The sequence below is a fragment of the Nicotiana tabacum genome, chromosome 19, assembly GCF_000715075.1.
Source record: "Nicotiana tabacum cultivar K326 chromosome 19, ASM71507v2, whole genome shotgun sequence".
In the NCBI taxonomy this organism is placed as follows: domain Eukaryota; kingdom Viridiplantae; phylum Streptophyta; class Magnoliopsida; order Solanales; family Solanaceae; genus Nicotiana; species Nicotiana tabacum.
In genome coordinates this window covers 86,488,152-86,512,175 of record NC_134098.1, presented here as the reverse complement: position 1 = coordinate 86,512,175, position 24,024 = coordinate 86,488,152, and the positions used below count along the sequence as shown (strand labels likewise).

Genomic DNA, 24,024 nt, shown 5'->3' with positions numbered 1-24,024 from the left:
AAATAGACAGAATGAAAAATACAAAGAGAGACACTGTAGAACGACTCAGAAAGGCAGCTCACCACTCTGCCCCTGGATAACGTGGGTGTAAGACGATAGGACCCCCACTAGTACTTGCCTCAGGTCCTGCACAAAATGTGCAGCAAGTGTAGTATGAGTACGTAAACAACGTGTACCCAGTAAGTATCAAGCCTAATCTCAAAGTGGTAGAGACGAGATGGCCGACTTTGACACTCACTATGGGTCAATAATAATAACTAAAATACAACTAGAATATCTAAATCAGCATGATTCACAGAATTTATAATAATTTATTTAACCGGCGGAAATAATCGTATTCCTTCAAATACAACAATTCCCAATATATTAATTAAATTCCTTAAATTCAAATAATTTCCAATTTATCAATTAATCTCATTACAGGAATAACAATTAATTCCTTAACAAGCAGGAATAATAATTCATTAAATTTTAAGGATTCTCCAATTTATCAATTAGTTTCGCAAGCTTGAAATAACTATTAAAGTATCGTGTAATTATTATTATTAAGCACGATTTCTGCCGAGGACGTACGACCCGATCCAGAGTGTCGTGTACACTGCCGAGAGACGTGAGACACGATCCATAAATGCATCTATCATGTCGAGGCGTTCGGCCCCCTCCACAAGAAAGGAGGACATTTTTATTATATACCTCCGGAAGGAGAGTATATTTATCATAAGATAAATTCGGGAGGAAGAACAATTTCTTTTAACAATTAATTAATTTAAATAAAAAATCAAGCATATGAGATTTTCATCTTTTAATATCTTTTATCTAACAATTCACAATATATTCATATATATCAATTAATATTAATTAAACAAAGAATATAATTTACACAAGTAATTCATGCTTTGAGTCCTAAACTACCCGGACTTTAGCATTTATAATAGCTACGCACGAACTCTCGTCACCTCGTGCGTACGTAGCCCCCGCAATTAGCAACAATTATTCAATTTAATCCCTATGGGTAATTTTTCCCTCACAAGATTAGACAAGAGACTTACCTTGTCTCAAAGTTCACTTTCCGATTACCACGTCGCGTTGAATTCTCGATTCGACGCCGAAAAATCCAAAACTATCCAAATATTATACAAAATAATTAATATATGCTAAATGATTCGAAATTTATCTATTAAATAAATTACCTTATCCAAAATGGTAAAATTCCTAAAATTCACCCCAGGCCTACGTGCTCGGATTCTAAAAATTTTTGGATAAAAACGTTACCCATAATCTCAAAAACTTAAATATATAATTTCTACCCAATTCCATAACTATTTTCATGGTTAAAATCTCACTTTTATAAAAATCTAGGTTTTTCATCTAAATCTTTGATTTCTAAGATTTACTAGTTATAATCTACCTATAATCTATGTATTTAACTCAAGGTGTGTAGAATTAACTTACCTTCAAATTGCTAGTTGAAACCCCCCTCTCAAAAGCTAATGGGGAGAGAAAACGGGAAAAAATGGTGAATTCTCGTTCTTTTAAGCTTTCTGCCAAACATGCCTTTCGCACCTGCGGAGGTTGGAACGCACCTACACGTCAAGCCTCACACCTGCGGAGGTTCCACTCGCCTGGACAATTCTCGCATCTGCGCATCAAACCTCGCACCTGCGCGTTCGCAAGTGCTCCCAATATTCCGCACCTGCGATGGCAAGCCTCCCATTCCTTTTCCGCTTCTGCGAAGAAATCTCGCATCTGCGAGTGCCGCTCCTGCGAGCTTCTATCATATCTGCGAATGTCGCACCTGCGACTGGCCAAGCGCAGGTGCGATTCTGACAGTAGCTCGAAGCTTCAATTTTTTGGCTCCCAACTTTCCACTTGGTCCGAGCCTCGTCCGATTGACACTTGGGGTCCCCGGAACCCCGCCCGAACATACCAACAAGTTTGAAATCATAAAACGGACTCGCTCGAATTCTTGGAACGCGTAAAATAACATCAAATCTAAGAATCATACCCTAAACCAAATTGATTCAAACTTAAGAATTTCAAGTTCTTCAATTTACTTCCAATGCGTCGAAATATACTTAAACTACTCAGAATGACACGAAAATTTGCGTGCAAGTCTTAAATCACTATATAGAACTATTCCCAAACTCGGAATTCCAAACAGACTTCAATTACTCAAAATCATGCTCCAAACCAAATTTAAAGAATTTTAAACCTTCAAATAGTTAATTTTTACTATTAAGCGCCAAAATGCTCCCGGGTTATCCAAAACCCGATTCGGACATACGCCCAAGTCCAAAATCATCATACAAACCTATTGGAACCGTCAAATCCCGATTCCGGTGTCGTTTTCTCAAAATATTGACCGAAGTCAAACTTGTCTATTTAAAGTTAACTTAAGGAACCAAGTGTTCCGATTTCAACCCACACACTTTCAAATCCCGAACCAACCATCCCCGCGAGTCATAAATTAATAAAAGCATGTTCGAGGAGTTTTATTTTAGGGGACGGATTTCTAAAAGTTAAAATGACCGGTTGGATCATTACAAGTTTAGCCAGGAAATTCGTATCCTTTACATTGATATCTGGGCTTACTATTTATAGCTGTGTCTAGAGAAGGAGGTCCTAGGATCATGCCCTCCTTTAATGTCAATTATGAGGGTCATTGATGAAGATGTAACGGTAAACATAGATCCCAAATTCTATGTAACGGGTCGTCGCTATTAATGCTGCAGAATATTCCTTATTAAATGCTACTGGGCGCATAACATTTAATACACCTTTATGAATGGTATCCCTTCCAGTGACAAGCGGAATGACTGCGTTCGGTTTTCGTCCATCCCCTTCTTGGGTTCCACGTGTCATATCCTATTTCAGCCTACACACTATACTTGACCAAAAAGTCAAATCCCAAACAGCTCGAATTGAAGGCGACTTCCCTTCACCATAGTGTTGAATTGAATTATTAGAATTCAGAAGGAGCTAGTTACAATACCTAAGGACCACAAAAAGAAGAAAAAATATTAAAGGCACCAATAGCAAAAGAAGAAGAGAGGAAGGGAGAAGCTTCCCATGTATTAATAGTACTCTAATCTATATATATATATATATATATATATATATATATATATATATATATATATATATATATATATATATATATATAATGCAGGGACAAGAGCCGGTGACGTGGCAAGCCTCTTTATTCAGGAATTGCATTTATCTTTTATCATAATTTTTTGCCTTTTCCTTTCATTCTGGCCACAAAAAAATAACAGTCGTCAAAAACACCGGTTAAAAAAACCAACGGTTTCTATCTATACTTTCTACAACTGTGTTTCTTCCTACACTTTCTCGTTATTCTATTTTCTTTATTGTTCCTGCTCTATGCTTTTCAATCTACTTTTCTTATTTCACATGCTAACCTCTATGTTCTTCCCTCATTGTCTTTTTCACTTTGCCTCCAGTTATATGCATTTTGGTTTTTTATTCGACTCCATCTTTAAATCACTTCGCTGCTACCATTACATTACTGGAGAACCGGATAAAATATCCTTAAAAGAACCAAACATGAGATGCATATTTGACGCCCATGAAGTGTTTGAAAAAAGGTACTATAGGAAGACATTGCCCACCCCCACGGCTTTAGGAAATGGTGCTATCTCAACAGGTCGGTAATTCTCATAGTAAATATTACCAAGGACATGATTTTTTTTAAAAAAAAATGGGAAGTGAATATCTTGTGATCGTTCAATTGCATGATCTAAATGTACAATTACACCTTCACTCAAGGACACAATTTTTTCCCTTGATGGGAGATGGTGCGGAAAAGGAACAAAAGGGCGTGCAAAATTTGAAGGAACATAACAACGTGAAAAAGTTTGAGAAACTAAGGATGTGTTTTATATGGAAAACAAGAATGCCGTTTTACTTATATGTTTAATAATGATAACGAACTTCATTAACAATATCTTTAAATATTGATTATAGTTTAGTGATATGGAGTTTAGACTATATTAGATTATTATTGTAGCCTCGGCTATTTGTATTGTATAGTGGTAAAAATTCCTGTTAAATCTTAGTATCTTTCAATTATACAGAAGTGTTGCAATATTAGTGTTAGTATATTTGTTCTGCTCTATTATGATTTCCTGCTCTACTCTTTTTGTGTGATTAGAGAGCGGCTTATGCATTTAATATCGCAGCAACATATCGTTGATGGTCACAAAAAAGACTTTTTTTGCAACAGCATTGTGATGATATATATTCTATCTCATATTCTTGTGTGCACTCTATTATCTAAGTGTTCTTTACTCCTTAGTGAAGAGATGATGTTGATTAAATTTTATCCCATATTTAGTTTAGTGAAAAGATGATGTGATTGAATAAACTTTATCACATATTTAGTTTAACAGAGTAATTTCATGTCTACTATATATTATAAACAAAATTATAACAGATAAAAACAGTGAATACACAACTCAATGTTGATTAATCATTTAGGCCATGTATGTCATTACTCGCAAATGTTAACTACTTTTTTCCCCTCCTGAATTATTGGTCATGTTAGGCAGTACCTCTCATGATCTACACTTTATACCATTCTCCTGAATAACAAATTAGGAAGTAGTAAATGTGGCACCAATAATAGAAGTGCTTCCACTGATTCAAAGCCAAAGTGCAGAAGAGCTCTTAAACAAAATAAAAATAAAATAGGAAAAGAATGAGAAGACGAGAAGCTGATCAACATCTTAATTCCAACCATCACCTAATCATGAGTGACATCTTGAATCTACATGCTCCAATAGTGTCTTTCCACAACCATCACCTTGATCTAATGCATTTATCTATTGTCCGTCTAGAGTGAAAGTAATTTCCCAAGTAGTTAAGTGTTAAAAGTATATTCTTTATACCATACTGCTATTTATCTATGTTAAGTGGTATCTTTTTATTTTCTTTCTTTATTTGTAGTAAATGATTGTCTGATGAAATAGAATAATTATAACGTTACAGGTTTTTAGGATGATCTTAGTATTGACACTTCAAATGGATCGTCCCAAACAAAAAGGCCTCGCACGGTGAAGGAAGCTCATGATAAGGATGTCAAAAGCCGGGAGATCTATTATCATATGACAATGCCTGAGAAAGGAGCAATTTTGTCTGCAACAATGCCTCAAAAATCGAGAGGCAACACGTAATCGTCTTCTTCCAAACATAAATCATGTCAATTGCCTCTCAATTGCAGGGTAGTCTTGCTATTACAACCTCCTGTTCTATTTGAGAAACATGTTAGAATATTAAATCTGCTATTTCCTTCTTTCCTCATATATCATATATATACATAATAGTAATGCATGTGTGATCTCTATGTATATTACTAACTTTTTAAATAATCGTGTCCGGCGAGCTTGCGTATCCTTAAGTTCATTTTTTAAAATTTCATGTAGTAGTTACTTAGCGTCAATGTTTTTCCCTCATTGGATTTATTTGACAAGGGAAAAGATGTGGTTCATCCTTTTTTGTGTTTTTGAAAAAGGCAAGCCCCAAAGCTATATTGCCCCTTTATGTTTCTTCATGTATTATGTGCAGACTTCTAATCAAGAATCTTATACCAAGTTTTCACAAGTTCTTAAGTGCAATACTTATTGTCAAGAATTAAACTATAAACTGAAAAATTTGTTATTGTTGCTCTCATTATTTTTTGATAAATCTATCGATGCTTATTTGAATGAGAACAAGAACTTGAACATTGTATAAATTCAGCTCTATTTGCCAACAACTGCAGTATACAATAATTATTGCTATTTTGGTACTTGGACATAGATAACGGTTCAATCCCTCTAAATTTCTCTCAACTGAACCCTGTATTTGGCTCTGTTAATTATTCACTGCTTATTATTTTTCTTTCCTTTGTCGGATGATACAGCTATTCGGATATGATCCTTAAATAACTAGGCCTCATCTCTATTTGATTTCTTAGTAATTATAGTAGCTAATCTGCATTTATCTTTATAATGACAGATTATGTTATGAGAGTCATCTGAATTGCATCGAGATAACGCCAGCGTATTCCCTTCTATAATGGTTTTAAAGCCACCGGCAGATTCTTGCAACTTAGCTTAATGCATTAACTGTGAATCAAATTTCAGTTATACTTTTACTAAATGGGAGCCAGGATGTATATGGAACTGGATGTGATTTTGCTAGACAATATGGGAGATTACTGTATTATCCTTAGGAGATGTGCTTTAGAGTGAAGACTCGGACTTCCATAAATATGAAAGAAACTTTGCATAGTGTTGGTTCATGTTCTTTGTCATAACATACTGTAGCTCTCATGGTGGCTTTCTTGGTGGTTTAATTTTTGACTTTTTTCTTAGTTTCATAGTATTTTTGGGTTTCTTATCTTAGTATTTTTTTCCTGATTTGAATTTCTCTTATGGATTTGGAATAGCAGACTCAATATCTCATCATACTACTTATCTCATTTAAGTTGTGAGGAAGATATCAATGAAAAAGGTAACTATTCGAAAAAGAATAAGCAGTTCATGACTAATTGCTTTGTGTGTTATAAGAGTCGGGAGGGGTTGATGCATTTCCATTCTACTGCGACCTTACCATTGCAAAATTTTAAATCAATAGATAATATTGTTGGTTGAGTGCCCAAATGCACATACCCTATTAGATGCATGTAGTATTAGCATAGGTTCAAGTAGTCTTTTGCTTCTTAAGCAATGTGCCTTGGCTATTTGATTTGTAAGTGGAATTTTTGTCTTTGAGAATTATGGAAAATACCCTCTTTCATTTGTCATACCATTGCTAGAAAATTAGTTCTTAGAGAGATCTCATCCTAATTGCCATTTATTCAAATGCCCAATTGTTGTTACTAAAAATTGTACACAAAAAGATATATAGGAGTTAATGATATTCTTAATGCCACTGCTAATTTTTAAACATTTTATAATTTGAAAAATACATGTCGATTCATTCAGTAATCGTCAAGATAGGATTGGGTGGATTTGGTAAGGAGATAATTGTCAATTTCTCATCTTCAAAGATTCCACAAATAATACTAATGAACAGATTTGTATTTGTGATTTAATCAATTACAAAATTTAGTTCTATATACGAAAAATAATAAGAATTATTTTTATCCAACAAATTTATAAAAATATCACTTATTAGTCTACTTAAGTTTATTACTATCGCGCAACTTCACTAGTGTACGAATATACATGACCAATAGAATACCAACCCAACTTCTAAAACATGAAAGACAGTTGTAGTGTTGTTCAAAATAAATAAAAATTACAGAGACGCACAAAAATTCCGTGTGTCCCGTCAATAACCACGGATACACCGAAGTAACTAGACCAAAAGAAAATTAAAATAAAGCAAATTTACGAGTACAATTCAACGCGCTCAGGACATAGAAATAATGAAACTAAAAATAAATAAATTGTTATAAAATAAAAGCAACTTAGTAAAATATGAACAAGACATGTTGTTATGAAATAAAAGCAATTTAGTAAAACATGAACAAGAAATGTTGTTATGAAATAAAAGCAATTTAGTAAAACATGAACAAGAAATGGAGATAGAGAGAAGGAAGAGATTTTCTTCTTCAATTGTGTGTATTTTCCTATCTATTACAAGGCCTTTATATAGGCATGAAAAGTGAAGAAAAATATGTCATTGATTATGTCATTAAGCATAGAAATATGTCATTGAATATGTCATTAAGCATTTGAGAAGATCATGGAGGAAGAGTAGACATCCACCATAATTTAATTTTTCTTATAACACTCCCCCTTGGATGTCCATAGATAATGTACCTCGTTAAAACCTTATTAGAAAAAAAATCCTATGAGGAAAAAAAAAATCCTTGTGAGGGAAAAACAGTACACATATTTAGAAATACGCCTTTTGGTTGCCTCGTTAAAAACCTTGTAAGGAAAACCCAGTGGGACAAAACCTTGTAAGGAAAAAAGAGTACAACGCGTATTAACTCCCCCTGATGAGAGCATCAATTCACATCCTTGAGCCTTCGCATCCCAATCTTGTACACTAGTTTCTTGAAGGTTGACATCGGTAGAGATTTGGTGAACAAATCAGCCATATTATCACTTGAACGGATCTGTTGCACATTGATATCACTATTCTTTTGAAGATCATGTGTAAAAAATAACTTTGGTGAAATGTGCTTTGTCCTATCCCATTTTATGAATCCTCCCTTCAACTGGGATATGCATGCTGCATTGTCTTCATACAAAATTGTGGGTGGTTTGTCACACTTCAAACCATATTTGTCTCGAATAAGGTGTATTATAGACCTCAACCATACACATTCTCGAATTGCTTCATGAATAGCAATTATCTCATCATGATTAGATGAAGTAGTCACGATTGATTGCTTAGTCGATCTCCAAAATATGGCAGTGCCTCCATATGTAAACACATAGCCTGTTTGATATCGAGCCTTTTTTGGGTCATATAAATACCCAGCATCGGCATAACCAACAAGATCGGGACTGTAATCATTTTCATAAAATAATCCCATACCGATAGTCCCTTTTAGATACCGCAATATGTGTTTGATTCCATTCCAATGTCTCCTTGTAGGAGCAGAGCTATATCTTGTTAAGACATTAACTGAAAAAGTTATGTCAGACCTTGTAATGTTAGAAAGATACATTAGTGCACCAATTGCACTAAGATATGGTACGTCGGGACCAAGAAGCTCTTCATTATTTTCATGAGGTCGGAATGGATGTGCTTTATCCATATAAAATCGCTTTAAAATCATTTTAGTGTATGTTGATTGATGGACAAAAATTTCATCTTTCATATACTCAATGTGTAGACCAAGACAAAATTTTATCTTTCCAAGATTTCATTACAAATTCTTTCTTTAGATAGTCTACTACTTTAGGAAGCTCTACTGCTTTAGAAAGCTCCCTAGGAGTTCCAATGATATTTAAATCATCAACATACACGGTGATTATAACAAATTTAGATCTAGATCTTTTTATAAAGACACAAGGACAAATTGAATCATTCTTGTACCCTTCTTTCAACAGGTACTCACTCAGGCGATTATACCACATGTGCCCTAATTGTTTCAATCCGTATAAGGATTTTTGAAGCTTTATTTAATAAATTACTTGGAAACCTTAATATGCTTCAGAACAATTTAAATCCTTCAATGATTTCCATTATACGCATATCACATTTTTCTTGTATTGTCAGATTAAAACCTAAAATGGCGACATCCACCACAGGAGAACATGTCTCTATATAATCAATGCCAGGATATTTGCAAATCTTCTTGTGACACAAGTCGTCTTTATGTCTATCGACTTGACCTTTTTTTTTCCGCACAAGAACACATTTATACCTCAACTGGCTTTATACTTTCAGGTGTTGGGACTATCCGTCCAATTTCATATTTTTCATGTGAAATCAATTTTCATTGCGTACTTTTCATTTGGCCAATTATTTATCTGTCCAAATTTCATGATAGATTTGAGCTCAAGATCCTCGTCAATATTAATAATATTGAGCGCTACATTATATTAACAATATCGTCGACGATCATTTTATATCGGTTCTACTATTATTCAATAAAGACATAACTTATTGAGATCTCTTTATCTTATTATTTTCAGGTACCTGAGCCTCTCCCATGAGGTCTTATGAAGTGTTATGTCGTGGTGCTCTTCTAGAGCACTTGCCTCCTTATTATGACCATCTTGAACATTTGCTCCTCTCCTTCTTCAAGGAGTTTTATTTTTGGAACCGATTAGTCTATTATGCTTTATGCATGCCGTGGACTCTATTCATTATGGACTTTATTTTATTTGGAGCATTAGCAGCTGAATATGATATTTAGCTTTGGGTCAGCAAATACGCCCGACAATATTTTGCAAATGAATTATCACTTGAACTTCAAGTTCACATTTTCTCGTACGAGGATCTCGATGTACTCATAATAATTCATTACATGCATTACTTTTTCAGCTGCCCATTTTCTCCCCCTATTGTTGGGATCACCAACACATATCCCTAGCCTTATTTGGGGATCCATCTTTGTGCACTGTGGTGGAACAATTAAATCATATAGCACATTCATATTTGTAGATGGAAATTATTTGGTTCCTGACCCTGAACTGATTGTGATAGGGAGAACTTATCATAACTTGGCTAGATGCTTACAAGTGCTGTTGTATATTAAATAATACATCAAATACCAAATTTTATTTTGGCAATTTTGTTCTCATAACCAATGGTTTAGATATAATTGGAGGCATACAATTTCTACTAAACCAACTTGGATTTAAACCAGTATTATCAAGATAAATCATCATAATTTATATTCTAGAACTGTGCTCTAATAATTTGAGCAATCAATCTTGCAAAAGCCAAACTACAAGTTGATAACAAATGCACATGTGACCATAAAATAGATGCATCTATGAAAATCATATAATAGTAAACGGTCCACATGGAAGGTGACTGGGCCCATATATTTATCACCTTTTATTCATTCCAGAAATCAAGGGATTCAATCCCTAACCTTAACTGATATATCATGATAATAAGCAGCATAAGAGAATTCTTGAAGAATCTTATATTTCTTCAATATATGCCAATGTAATTCTCAATTAATTTTTTCGCATCATAATTGAACCGAAATGGTCAACCGGTCATGCCAACTAATATTTATTTCAGTAAACCTTTAGTTTACTTGTGGCTTGTGATTGCATCATCATGCTTATACTTGTCTAGTACAAATAAAAGAAAAGTCAAGTAACCTTTCATATTTACCCAGTATAATTATAGTAATATAAAGATATTCAATCTTCTTTTCATTTATAGTCTCAATATGCCAACCACTTTGGCTAATATATTTATAAATCAAAATATTTTTTTTGAGACTTACTACAATATTAATGTTATGAACAATTTCATTCATCCGGGTAGTAACAAATTAGTTCTTTCAGAGCTCTTAACTGTTTTTGTACTACAAGATCTTTTGTCACACCGTCCATATAATGAATGTCTCCTTCACAAAGAGAATCATATCATAATAATTGTAATGTTCAAAATCATCACAAGCAAAATAATTTTTTTGCTTTAATTTTGCTTTTAATAACTTTCATAAGGCATGACAAAATATATTTTGGCGTATCATATGCATGCGACCAATGATATATTTATGTAACTACACAATAATATTCATTATCTTTCTTTGTCTCAAACCTCCCTTAGAGGTGAGTTGTAGTATTTATCCAACTATGCACAAGTACATTATTATGCATAATCTTTATCATATATATATTTTCACATTCACTTTCAGGAATGAGTATGCAATCTCAATGTTTATCACAAGTCACATTCTCTTCAAAGAATTTCTCCCTTTCTATAATTACCATAGTGATAACTATTATTATTTTGGCCTTTCGCATGCCCACATTCATTGGTCAATCACTTATCTTTATTTAGACTTATCATGCACTGCTATCACATTCACTTCAAGAATGGAGCAAATCAAGTGGGACAAGCTTCATGCTTTTTTATGAAAATTACATTATTTTTTCTTTAGTTATTATTATTATCAATATGGTGCATTAGGAATCAAACCCAATGCCTTACCCATATAAAGGCATGCTAGGCCATAATGCGTTGGAACTTGAATCCAACGTCTTTTCATCAACATAGTGTGTTGGGACTTGAACCCATTGTCTTACCCTCAAACTTTGGCATAATGGGCTAAAATTCACTATGACTCGCACTCGAGCCTTTAAAATATTATTACTTCATAATTATATGCATAAGTAAATTAACTTTCAAGAAGACATATATAATTATTTCAATCTTGAAACAGTTCCTCTGCAACAAAAATGCTAGTTAGGATATATGCCATTTTGTTTTCAAATAATACAATCACTTTTATATTTTAATAAATTAATTAGAAAAAAGGTGCTGATAACCTATAACCACTTATATTTCAAAGACTATAAGAACTTCACCAAAAAATTCAATATGGAGGAATGAGCCTTATGTTTCCAGCAAAAATATTTAAAGCTTAATGCATAACTGTGACTATTATAAATTATAACTATAATGAGTTTATATTGATTGTATATTCGAATGCCAAATTTGTAAGGTACTATAAAATCGCCTAAATATTTGATAATTTTACTTTCAATGAAATACATCATGTGATTGTAAAAATATTATTACTAAATTACCTTAATAATTATCTATCATAGTATGTAAAATGTCAGAACATATATATACGTTAGAATATTATCTTTGTCCTATAAGAGATGTAGCAAATAAAGACATACCTTTCCAGTTCTTTATTTTACTGGATACAATTGAAAAAAATATTTTCACTAAACACTGCACATAAAGTTAATGCAAAGATATGAAAATATGAATGGGTTTAGATGGATGTAAAACTTATCTTTGTATTATCATCCAAGATATTTTTTTATTGTACTTGATCTCATTGCCTGCTTATAACTTACATAGCCTTGACATAGAAGATTATGAAATGAGCAATTCGTGCTGATAATGTGTTATAAAATAAAAGCAACTTAGTAAAACATGAACAAGACATGTTGTTATGAAATAAAAGTAATTTAGTAAAACATGAACAAGAAATGTTGTTATGAAATAAAAGCAATTTAGTAAAACATGAACAAGAAATGGAGATAGAGAGAAGGAAGAGATTTTCTTCTTCAATTGTGTGTATTTTCCTATCTATTACAAGGCCTTTATATAGGCATGAAAAGTGAAGAAAAATATGTCATTGATTATGTCATTAAGCATAGAAATATGTCATTGAATATGTCATTAAGCATTTGAGAAGATCATGGAGGAAGAGTAGACATCCACCATAATTTAATTTTTCTTATAACATAAATAAGGTTGCCAGCTTTATGTTGATTTGTATGGAAAGTTACGTGTCCAAACAGTAAAAGATAACAAAGGCAATATTTGTCCCGAAGAGCCGGTCATATTCATTGTTTATTTTTTAAATCATATACATAAATTATATATTGATTATATATAATTATACACATAATATAAAAATTATATATATAATATCTCTACCGGCTATTTTTAATTTAAGTGATTGGGTGGGCGGCTATTTGGGTTAATTCTTCTTTTATAAAGTACTCTATTTTATGATTTCCCTAATTAATAAGGTAGCTTGATGCAGTCCTAAAATTTTCCTTCAAAGAGATGAATGTATTTTGTAATTATGCAAAGTCACTCAAGCTCCACTTTAGGGTAACGCACTGTTGCGGGTTTATACTTTTCTTTTTTGGGATGTGGGTTTAACTTTTATTCATAAATAATGTAAAGGATTTTTTCTTTTTCTTTTTGGTTATACATCTTGAAAGCTCTAAGAAACAGTCCAATCATTAATATATATATATATATATATATATATATATATATATATATATAAGAGAAAAATGAAAATAGAAAGAAGACATCTATTGGGAAACTAACTCATATGTCTGAAGAGTTGTCACTTCATAAAGACACGAAGGAGTCCTAATAATTTTAGGAACTCTTAAGTCCTAAATTATATTAAGCCCATCTTTTTCACCAACAAATTGAAGAATAAAACGAGAACTTAACCATCTCTCTCGAAAAAAAGGAATCCTAAAGAGAAAGAAGCAAGCGATCTTCTACGAGATACCAGAACAATCTTATATAAGTCAGGTGCGATTTAAATTATAGATTTTCTTTTCACAGTCGACGTTCATATATGTGATATTATTGATGATTAGTGAAACAAAACAATGAAGTAAGACTTCAACGCCTAAATTGAAATTTTTTAAGTTGTAATTTAAATTGCGTAGTCGCAACTCGCACCCTCATCAGTAAAAAGAAGCTTGAGAATATTTTGTTCTTTATTCTTTTACATAATCTTTTGGTTATACTTCCAAACAAAATTGTGTACAAGAATTTATATGACCTAAGAATTTTGGGTAACTAGTTTTAGCTAGATTTAGAAAGTCATTTTAGAGAAGTTGGTCCCCCCAGCACTGAGACTAGGGGAGTTCTACGAAAAATCAGAATTCACAAGTGGAGGGTGTAGGGTCTTTATTTTACATCTAATAAACCAGCGTGACAAAGTTCCCTTTTACGGCTCTTTTTTATTTTTTATTTTTATAGTTTTCTTAATTATAAGTATTCACACTATTGGCAACCTGCTGGCACATACCATGGAGTCACGGATGCGTGTTTTTCTGTTACGTACTAACAACAATTATTCATGCCTTACGGCGCTTCGTTTCTTTTTCCTTCAATTCACTTCCACCTATATATCTATATATATTATATACAACTCTCTTATCCCGATGGCGCGAGACTTGCCTTCTTCTCAACTCTTTAAGAGCTAGAAGAAGAGCAATTTATATATATATATACACACACATCAAAAGTCTTTTCCTCCTCCAATATGAGACAATGTCCCTTTGTCAAGAAGGGAAAATCAAATTTTGGAAAATGGAAGAAGATGGTGTTGGTTTGCGGTTGTAGCTCTCTACATGCAGACAGTTTGTAGAGTAGTAGTTGCAGAGGATCCTTACAGATACTTCGACTGGAGAATTAGCTATGGCGATATATATCCTCTTGGCGTCCGCCAACAGGTATACCTACATATATATATTCAGGACGTGTTTAGTACGTCGACGAATGCTATAATTCTATTAAAATTCTAATGTTCTTATGTTGGACGATGGCGACAGGGAATTCTGATAAATGGACAATTTCCGGGTCCGGACATAATCAGCGTTACGAACGACAACCTTATCATTAACATCCATAATGACTTGCCTGAGCCATTTCTTCTTACCTGGTATATTTATGTGCTTCGTTTTTTGTTTTTTTTCTGTTTGCATGCATCTTAACTGGTGTAAATTTTCTTTCTTACATTCTAATAATGAGTATATAGCCTAGTATAGAGTCTGTAGTTCATTGTTTTTCTCTCCCTTTATCATCTGTAATATTACACAATATATGGTTAAAAAATTTTACCTTCTGACCATGAAATAAACTTTTGTTTTTCATGAATGCCTTACTTGACCACGACTTAGTTCCAGTCATGCGCAACTAATAAATGAAACCTATAAATCATTCATTCAGTAATGTGGTCTGTTAGAAAAGTAGTCCAAGACGAAACACCAACAGCATAAATGAAGAAACGAAAGAGAACCACATTTTCATCTGTCCATTCATCACGATTTTCCTTCTATATATACTACTATACTCCATGGTACTTCCTCTTTTTCTTTGGCTTACTGTTGGGTCATTTTCATTCTCCTTCAACTCCCTTCACCTGAATTCTTTTTGATCCAATTATCACATCAGTAAAGGAAATGAAATTGTTTTGTATGTGGTGAAAAAGTACCAAAATGCTTAACATAGGCATACCATCAATGCAAGTACTTATTAAATGCTTAACAAAATTGTATTTTACTTTTTCAAAAAAATAGGGGGAGAAGTTCATTAATGAGGAGTCATAAGGAGATGACAAGAATGAAGTTAAAAAATGGGACAATTACAATAAAATGTGTCAAATTATTCAACATAAATAAGCATGTTTAGACCATCTTTTTTTAGATAACTAAGAGCCTGTTTGGATTAACTGATTGTAAATAGCTGATAAGTTTGAAGTGCTGAAAAGCATTTTTAAGCGCTGGAACTGATTTTTTAAATAGACATTTACGTGGTTAGGTAGACATGCTGAAACTAATAATAATCAGTTGATGTGTTTGGTAGAAAAGTGCTAATAAACTATTCTTTTGTTAAAATGATTAAATACTCTTAAAAGCTTTACAAAAGATTATTAATTAAAAATATTCTTTGTAAAGAAAATGATGAACAACGAATATGGAATGAAGAGAAAGTTAGGAAATTTATATTGGGAAAAATATTTTGTGAATTAAAAAATATTATAAAGTTTAAACTAGTAAAAGTTTTGGTCAAACTAAAAATGCTTATAAGCTGAAAAGCCATAAGCCGAGGGTAACCAACTTATGACTTATAACTAATTTTAGCTTATAAGCACTTTGGGTGTTTATCAAATGCGTAGATGAGCCAAAATGTGCTTATAAGCTTAGCCAAAATCAAGATTCATGAACTTTTATCCGCAGATGAACTAACTGCATTTGCCAGTAATTAAGAGCACTGATAATATGTTAACTAGTGTGTAATTTACTGGAAATTTACAATGCAGGAACGGGCTCCAACAAAGAAAAAATTCGTTTGAAGACGGTGTATATGGAACAACATGTCCCATCCCTCCTGGAAAAAATTTCACATACATAATGCAAGTGAAAGATCAAATAGGAAGTTTCTTCTATTTTCCATCTCTTAAATTCCATAAAGCCGCTGGTGGATTTGGAGGAATTAGGATTCTCAGTAGGCCAAGAATTCCAGTCCCTTTCCTTGAACCTGCTGGAGATTTCACCATTCTTATTGGAGATTGGTACATAACTGATCACAAGGTATTCCAACACTATTTAATTAATTTCACTTGACCCGTTTCAGCCCAAAACTTGATAGATCATTTCGGGTTCAAGTCAACAAACTAGTAACAACGTCACCACCAGTTTAAATTTGGACTAATTTGGCGGGTTACTATAAAATGACTTTATTTTGTATTTTCAGGCATTACAAACAGTTTTAGACCGTGGAAAGATGCTTAAATTCCCAAATGGTATTCAGATTAATGGCCTTGGTCGTGATGGTGCAAAATTCACTGTTGAATCAGGTATACACTGTAACAAAATGGACCTGTTTCGTCTTCAGGAACTATTTGTTGCAAGTAATTAGCTGAAATGGGTAATATTCCTTGCAATTTTCCAGGGAAAACATACAGGTTAAGAATATCCAATGTGGGACTTCAAAATTCATTGAACTTTCGAATTCAGGGACACAAAATGAAGTTGGTTGAAGTTGAGGGAACTCACACAATACAAACCACATTGTCTTCTCTTGATGTGCATGTTGGTCAGTCCTACTCGGTGTTGGTCACTGCAGATCAGCCTGCTCAAGACTACTACATTGCTGTTTCCAGCCGCTTCACTACTCAAATTCTCAATTCCACAGCCATTCTTCACTACAGCAACTCGAGAAAATCGGTTTCTGGACTACCTCCTCCAGGGCCAACCACTGACATTTCTTGGTCCCTAAATCAGGCTCGTTCTATCAGGTGTGATACCTTTCTTGATTTTTCGTTAGAAGTGTGTAATCATCTCATCTAAAAGCTTAACTATATAATGTCTCAACACACCCACACGTGTGGACCTGATTCTTTCAAGGGCCAACACATGGATTTTTTTTGGATGGCTACTCTGATATCACGTTAGAACTTAAATTTTTAGATGAGATAATTATACACTTCAACATTGTTTCAATAATGCATGTATTTGCTTTATACTTGAATTAGAAGTACAATATGAGACGGATTCTTTGTATAATTTCCAGGACAAATCTTACGGCCAGTGGGCCAAGACCAAACCCACAAGGCTCCTACCATTATGGTCAGATAAATGTCAGTAGAACAATAAGACTAGCAAATTCTGCTGGCTTAGTTGATAGAAAACAGAGATATGCAGTTAATGGAGTATCTTTCATCCCTGCTGATACGCCACTTAAGCTAGCAGACTATTATAACATCAAAGGAGTATTCGAAGTACGAAGCATCCCTGATCAGCCTACAGGTCGACAGATACACCTTGACACAGCAGTTATGGGAGCAGACTACAGATCATTTGTGGAGATTGTTTTTGAGAATAGAGAGAACATTATGCAAAGCTGGCATCTTGATGGTTACTCTTTCTTTGTCGTCGGGTAATTACTCCTTAACATCTCATTCTATTCATAAGAAAACCACATGCATTTAATTACTGAATCAAAACAATGAAATACTGTAATTTTCACAGAATGGATGAAGGTAGATGGAGTCCTGCAAGTAAAAGACAGTACAATCTTATAGACGCAGTTTCACGCTGTACCACACAGGTTAGAATAATATGATGAACTCATTACTCAATATTATTTTTCACAATGTCATTTTGATAAATGTTGAGTAAGAAGTACAAATGTGACGCCTTGTGAATTTTTGTATTGCCTTTGACAGGTTTATCCAAGATCGTGGACTGCAATATATGTGCCCCTGGATAATGTAGGAATGTGGAATCTGAGGACTCAATTCTGGGCAAGGCAATACCTCGGGCAACAATTTTATTTGCGAGTTTATACACCAGTTCAATCATTTCGGGACGAATATCCTATTCCAAAGAATGCTTTGCACTGTGGCAGGGCAAAGGGTAGAACCATAAGAACATAATAGTCCTTTCAAAGACACCAGGAAGCTGAAGAGGAAGAAGAACCTATCAATAAAGACTGACTTCTCGTCATCTTTTTCTTTCTGCTAATTATTTGCAATTGTTTTACTAATCCAACCCCATTCTTTATTGCTTATTAGGGATGTATTTTGCTTTGATGTTCATATTCCAGTCACTAATTATGTATAAAATATGGTTTAAAGTTACCAATTACAATTAACGAGGATTTATGCATGTCATTTTCCACATTAAGAATCCAAGATTGGTCCATAGCATTGGTCACTGTCACAAATATATTAAGTGCTTTTAATACATTTGACCGGTCAATAAAAAAATAATATGGTAAGTCAAATATACAAAAAACAATACATTATTATGTATAAAATATATAAATATAATACAAAAATTTATATTTTATATAAAAAATATATATTTGTCAACTACTATTATTTTTGGGGGAGCGGATACACTATGTAGATTACCCTATAATAATTAATTGATAACTCATTAGGCCAAAATTGTAGTGCCCCGAAAAAAAAAGTTTCGAAATATTATAAGGTCATTAAGAGGTCTGACGTGTGCTAATTATATTTATTTATATGCGAGTGTTAATTAATAATATGAAAGATATCCCGTGAACATAATTACAAGTGTATGAGGTGTATTTGAAGTGATATAGGGCCTAAGGAGATCTCTTGGGACAAGTCAAGTTGGAAATTACATGATAGACTAAAGTTCTAAATAAGTACGCACAAGATCTAACTTTGTACGAGCATATCTTAATATATATATATAAGGATTTATGTAGTGAACAATATATCAAATGAAAGATATTCGAGTCTAGTTTTTAACTCTTCAAACCGTTCCTCATTTGGACATTTCTAGAAGGAGTTATGGATATTTTAGTAAAAGGTGACAGCAGGGAAAACTTGGGATACGAGGTACAACTTGCACAGAGCAAGGTACAACTCGCTGAAGCACTTGTGCCTATATAAGGCAGTCACGGGCAACAGCCGTTTTTGGGGATTTGTTTGAGCTAGAGATTGGTTCTTTCACGGTGGATTCGACCTTTGGGACTACTTAAGAATACAAGGTGAGTTTTTATGGATATTTTAAGTTAATAACATCCTATTAACTAGTATTAACATCATTCAATCTTTAAAATCCCTAGAAATCTTTTAAGTTGTTCAAAAACACCAAATTTCCCAAATATTGAATTTTTAAGGAAAAGCTTCGAGAAGGTAATCCTAATGCTTTCAACTCATTTCTTATGAGTCGATGAGAGTAATTATAATATTTGTTTCAAGTTGTTATGGTTGGATAATTGATTTTATAAACACTAGTTTATGACATAAATAGTGTTCTTGAGAAAATGAAGGGAAGATAAATAATGTTCTTAGAAATGAAATTAAAGGATGCAATTAACCTATGGAATCATTTTCTAGCTAAATTGGAAGTGTTCAATTAAGTAATCACCAAATTGAATGTTTTGGAAATATTGGTTAAGGAAGACGATGAATAGTAATTTGCGGTGTTGGAGAATTAATGTAGTATCATTGATGACTTCAAATGGGTAGTAAATGATAAGAGTTGAGTTAAATGTGCTGGTAAGTGACCCTATTGGACGATTTGAGCTTGAGGCTTGTAGCCAACTTGTGAGCCATAAATGGATATTGATAAATATTTTTGAGTCATATTGTGATTGTAATTGGGATATGTAATTGTAGATATCAATTTGTTGGTGGCGTCTGAGCATTTTACTCAATGTTAGGATGTCGGAGGAGGATTAAAAGCTTAAGAATGTTATTAAAGCGAAAACGAGGTAAGTTGATTAAAACTTACTCTTCTTGAAGGATTTTCTCTAAAAGTATGTTTCGAGTTAATTCTTAAATTGTTTGCAAATGTGCTTTCGTGCTTGTGGGGACAAACAAGTACAGATGTCTCCATGTACTAAAATATTATGTTGCATATGTAGTGTCATGTTGTTTTATAAAACCTTATTTTAAATCTTGTTGACAAAATGACACTTAAGGTAAATGGTATAAGTTTTTATCAAAAATTTATGTATTGATAAGAGTATACATATTTGAGTGCTAAAGATAAATTTTCATGTAAAGTATTTCTTTTGAAAATTGATAAATAGAATAGCACTTGTAGTACCTTTTTAAAGATTGATGTTAAATTACTAAAGGCTTTAACATGTAAAAGGTCATTTATTTAATTTTTGTTCAAATGGTTTAGATTTTCTATTAATGCTATGATTTGATAAAAAAAAAAAAATAGATCATTTGATGTTACAATGCTATGAATCTAACTTTGGAGTATCAAATATTTTGGAAGTTACTTGTGTTCACTAAGATTGGCTTCGAATATATTGTGTTCGTCGTCATGAAATTACACGTGCTGGTGTAGGCGTAGATGACCACTTTGTGGTACAGACTACGGCAGAGTGCTCTCCCTCGAGAGGGTACTATTTTGTGCTATTATTAGTAAGGCTGAGTTGATTCGTACGCACTACGATGAGACGACCTAGGCAAGTAGGGTATATGATACTTGCCGCTAGGTACATAACCTGATTGACCTTCTTGTGTCGATGATAGTATAGTACTCCCAGTGAAAGGTAAGGATGATTTTCTTATGTTTAGACCTAAAGAGCCGAAAGTGATTTCAATGTTAAAGCAAATCGAATGATTTTGTATGATTTTATTCAAAATCTTGGATTGATATAAATATTTTAAAAGTTTATAATGTGGGTTATATTTCACTTATCTTTTATTTAAAATGATAAAGATCATAAATTGATAAAAAAAAAATATCGTTTTATATCAAATATTTGTGCATTGTTTTTATAAAGTTTGTTCCAAGAACTTAAGTTAGAGAGAGTCTATGACACTTATTGAGCATCATCGTGGTGTGCTCAGCCCTTAAGGGCCCCTATTCAGGGTCCCGCTTTTTTTGCATGTTTCAGGATAAGGTACGACACGTGATGTGTAGACATGGCTAGGATGACTCTCTTTTCGAGGTATGATGAAGCACCACTTTTATTTTGTTGTACTATGGTAGCTATCATGTTATTTTTTTATTGTAAAAATTATTCCAAGTGTTTGTTCTATTCTTTGGTATAGAGGCTCCATAGATAGTTGTGTTGGATTGTAAAAAAATAGGGTTGTGGACGTCTTGCATAAACAAATAATTATTTAATTTGATTATATCATTTTTATGAAAAGTTTCATGTATGATTTTGGAAATAAAAAAATAAAATTGTGACTTGATTTGAAAATGTACAAGATTTCCAATTGGCTTCCGCAATTATATTTGGTTTTAACATATGGGTTGGTTAACTCGGATCAGGTAGTATGCCGGATGCCGGTCACGTGGATTTGAGTCGTGACAAAAATAGTAATTCATCTGCCATTTGGTACTAACATGGAAATAAGACTAATTTTAACTATTAATAGTTTGTTGGTCAAGTTTCTAAAATCAGCTTATTTTGAAATGTGATATTCTAAAAATTACTTTTCAAAAAAGCATTTCTAGATAAAATAGTTTGTGTTTGACTAATTAATTTGAAAAATACTTTTCAGCAACAATTAGTGTTTGACCAAGCTTTTAAAAGTATTTCTAAGGGCTCGTTTGGTATGAGTGATAAGGAATAATTAATTTCGAGACTAAATGTAAGAAGATTTTATCCCATGTTAGGTTGGGAGAAAAGTGCGGTATAATTAATCCCGAGATTGTAGTATTTTTTTTGTCCCCTAGGAAAGGTGGAATAACTAATCCCGGGATAACTAGTCCCGGGATAATTAATCCTGGGATAACTTCTTTCCAAAGAAATGACCCCTAATTGTATTTTTCTCAAATGTATTTTTATAAAGTGCTTCTGGGAGAAATTATTTTTTTCAGCTTCTTAAAAAAGTATTTCTGCTTCTATTCAAAAGCACTACCTTTTTTTTAAATCTTGGTCAAACACCTTAACTTTGGAAAAATGATATTTTTAAAAAGAAAAAAAAAATACTTTTGACCGAAAAGTAACTTGGCCAAACAGGGTATGAGTTTGTGCAAAAAAAAACACTCTGGATCATTAGCGAATTTTAGTCCAGTCCACAATCGACTGTCCCAAATAACCTTTCATTGAGAATTTTATATTGCTTGTATTACTCAATTTTGATCGATCCGTGACTTTAGATAGGATCTGTAGATGAGAAAACAGTTTATCAAAAGAGTTGACTTGATAATCATGTTGAATTTCGTAATCATCTATATAAGTAAATTGCTTATAACGAAATAATTTTATTTAGACAAATTTTCATAATTGTTTACTTTGTATCTATATTATGTCAGCCAACAGCAGAAAAACCAAAATCGAAGTAAATTTAAAGTTTATAAATGCTGAGTTACAAGAAGGTGCTATACTTGTAACCAAAAGATCAAATTCTAATAAAGCTATTTTTTATTTCATATTGAACTTGAAGGGGACTTCACGTCATACTTAACCAAAAGGTTAAAACTCTTATACAGCTATTTTCTTTTCTTTTAATTGAAAAACTCAGGGAGTAAGTGTTATAATAATAATAATAATAATAATAATAATAATAATAATAATAATAATAATAATAATTTAGACGCAGCTAGTTAAAATGCCCAAGAAAATTAAAAATTAGCTAAAGGCACCAATAGCAAATGAAAAAGGAAGGAAGAAAGAAGCTTCCCATGTTTTTATAAACTTCCATCAATAGTATGACCAAACCAATTTCTCAAACATGAAAGGCAGTTGTAAGGTTGTCCAAAATAAATAAAAATTATGGAAACGCACAAAAATTCCGTGTGTCCCGTCAATAATCACGGATATACCGAAGTTTCCAGCCTAAATCAAAAATAAAATAGAAGCAAATGTACGAATACAATCAACGCGGTGCAGGACTAGAAATTAAAAAGAATGAAATTTAAAAAAAAAAAGTTGCCTGCCTTTTTTTTAATTGATAATAACGTGTTAAGACAATAAGATTACAAAAGCAATATATAATATTTGTCACCAAAGACTATAACCATGCGGAAATTGCACCTATCTCCTGTTTTATGATTTCTCTTCAGTTCATACTTAAGTAATAAGAATTTTTAATGCGTAAATTGGAAGTTTAATCAGAAGAAGTAATTACCCCGGGAATTATTATGTGCTCACGTCCTCATAGGTACGGCTCACATACATTAAGAAGTTTGAGAGTATATATGATGTCCCATTTAACCTAATCTTTTGGTTATAAAAATTAAAAAGACTTATTTACCAGAATATATATGACCTAAGAATTTAATTTGTCTAATTAACTTTAGTCAAGTCTAACATATATATAATCTCAAGATGGAACTATTGAGACGTTGGGTCCCACCAGCACAAAATAACAAGTGGAAATATTGGGTCAAGTTTTACAACTATAGACCAGCTCTCTTTTTTAGTTTCTTATACTCATTCATACTTTGTCTATGGCAATACACCAAGATTTATGGCGCTTCCAAACCATGAGTCTCGGATGCGTGTTTTTCATTCTGTTATTAATTGATTAATAATAATTAAACCATACTTAACGACGACGCTTCTTTGCTTTTTCCTAATTCCCACTTCCATCTATATATATATATATAACTCTTT

At 32.8% G+C, this 24,024-nt stretch overlaps 1 protein-coding gene across 1 annotated transcript; it reads left to right on the top strand.

The window, feature by feature from the left end:
• The first annotated feature begins 14,345 nt into the window (after positions 1-14,345).
• Positions 14,346-18,619, top strand: LOC107812408 (L-ascorbate oxidase homolog). The gene is made up of 8 exons (XM_016637503.2): positions 14,346-14,675; positions 14,775-14,884; positions 16,265-16,535; positions 16,699-16,801; positions 16,897-17,242; positions 17,518-17,883; positions 17,976-18,054; positions 18,173-18,619. Exons 1-8 carry the CDS (start codon positions 14,574-14,576, stop codon positions 18,380-18,382), a joined length of 1,587 nt encoding a protein of 528 aa, XP_016492989.2. The 5' UTR covers positions 14,346-14,573; the 3' UTR covers positions 18,383-18,619.
• Positions 18,620-24,024: the final 5,405 nt, after the last annotated feature.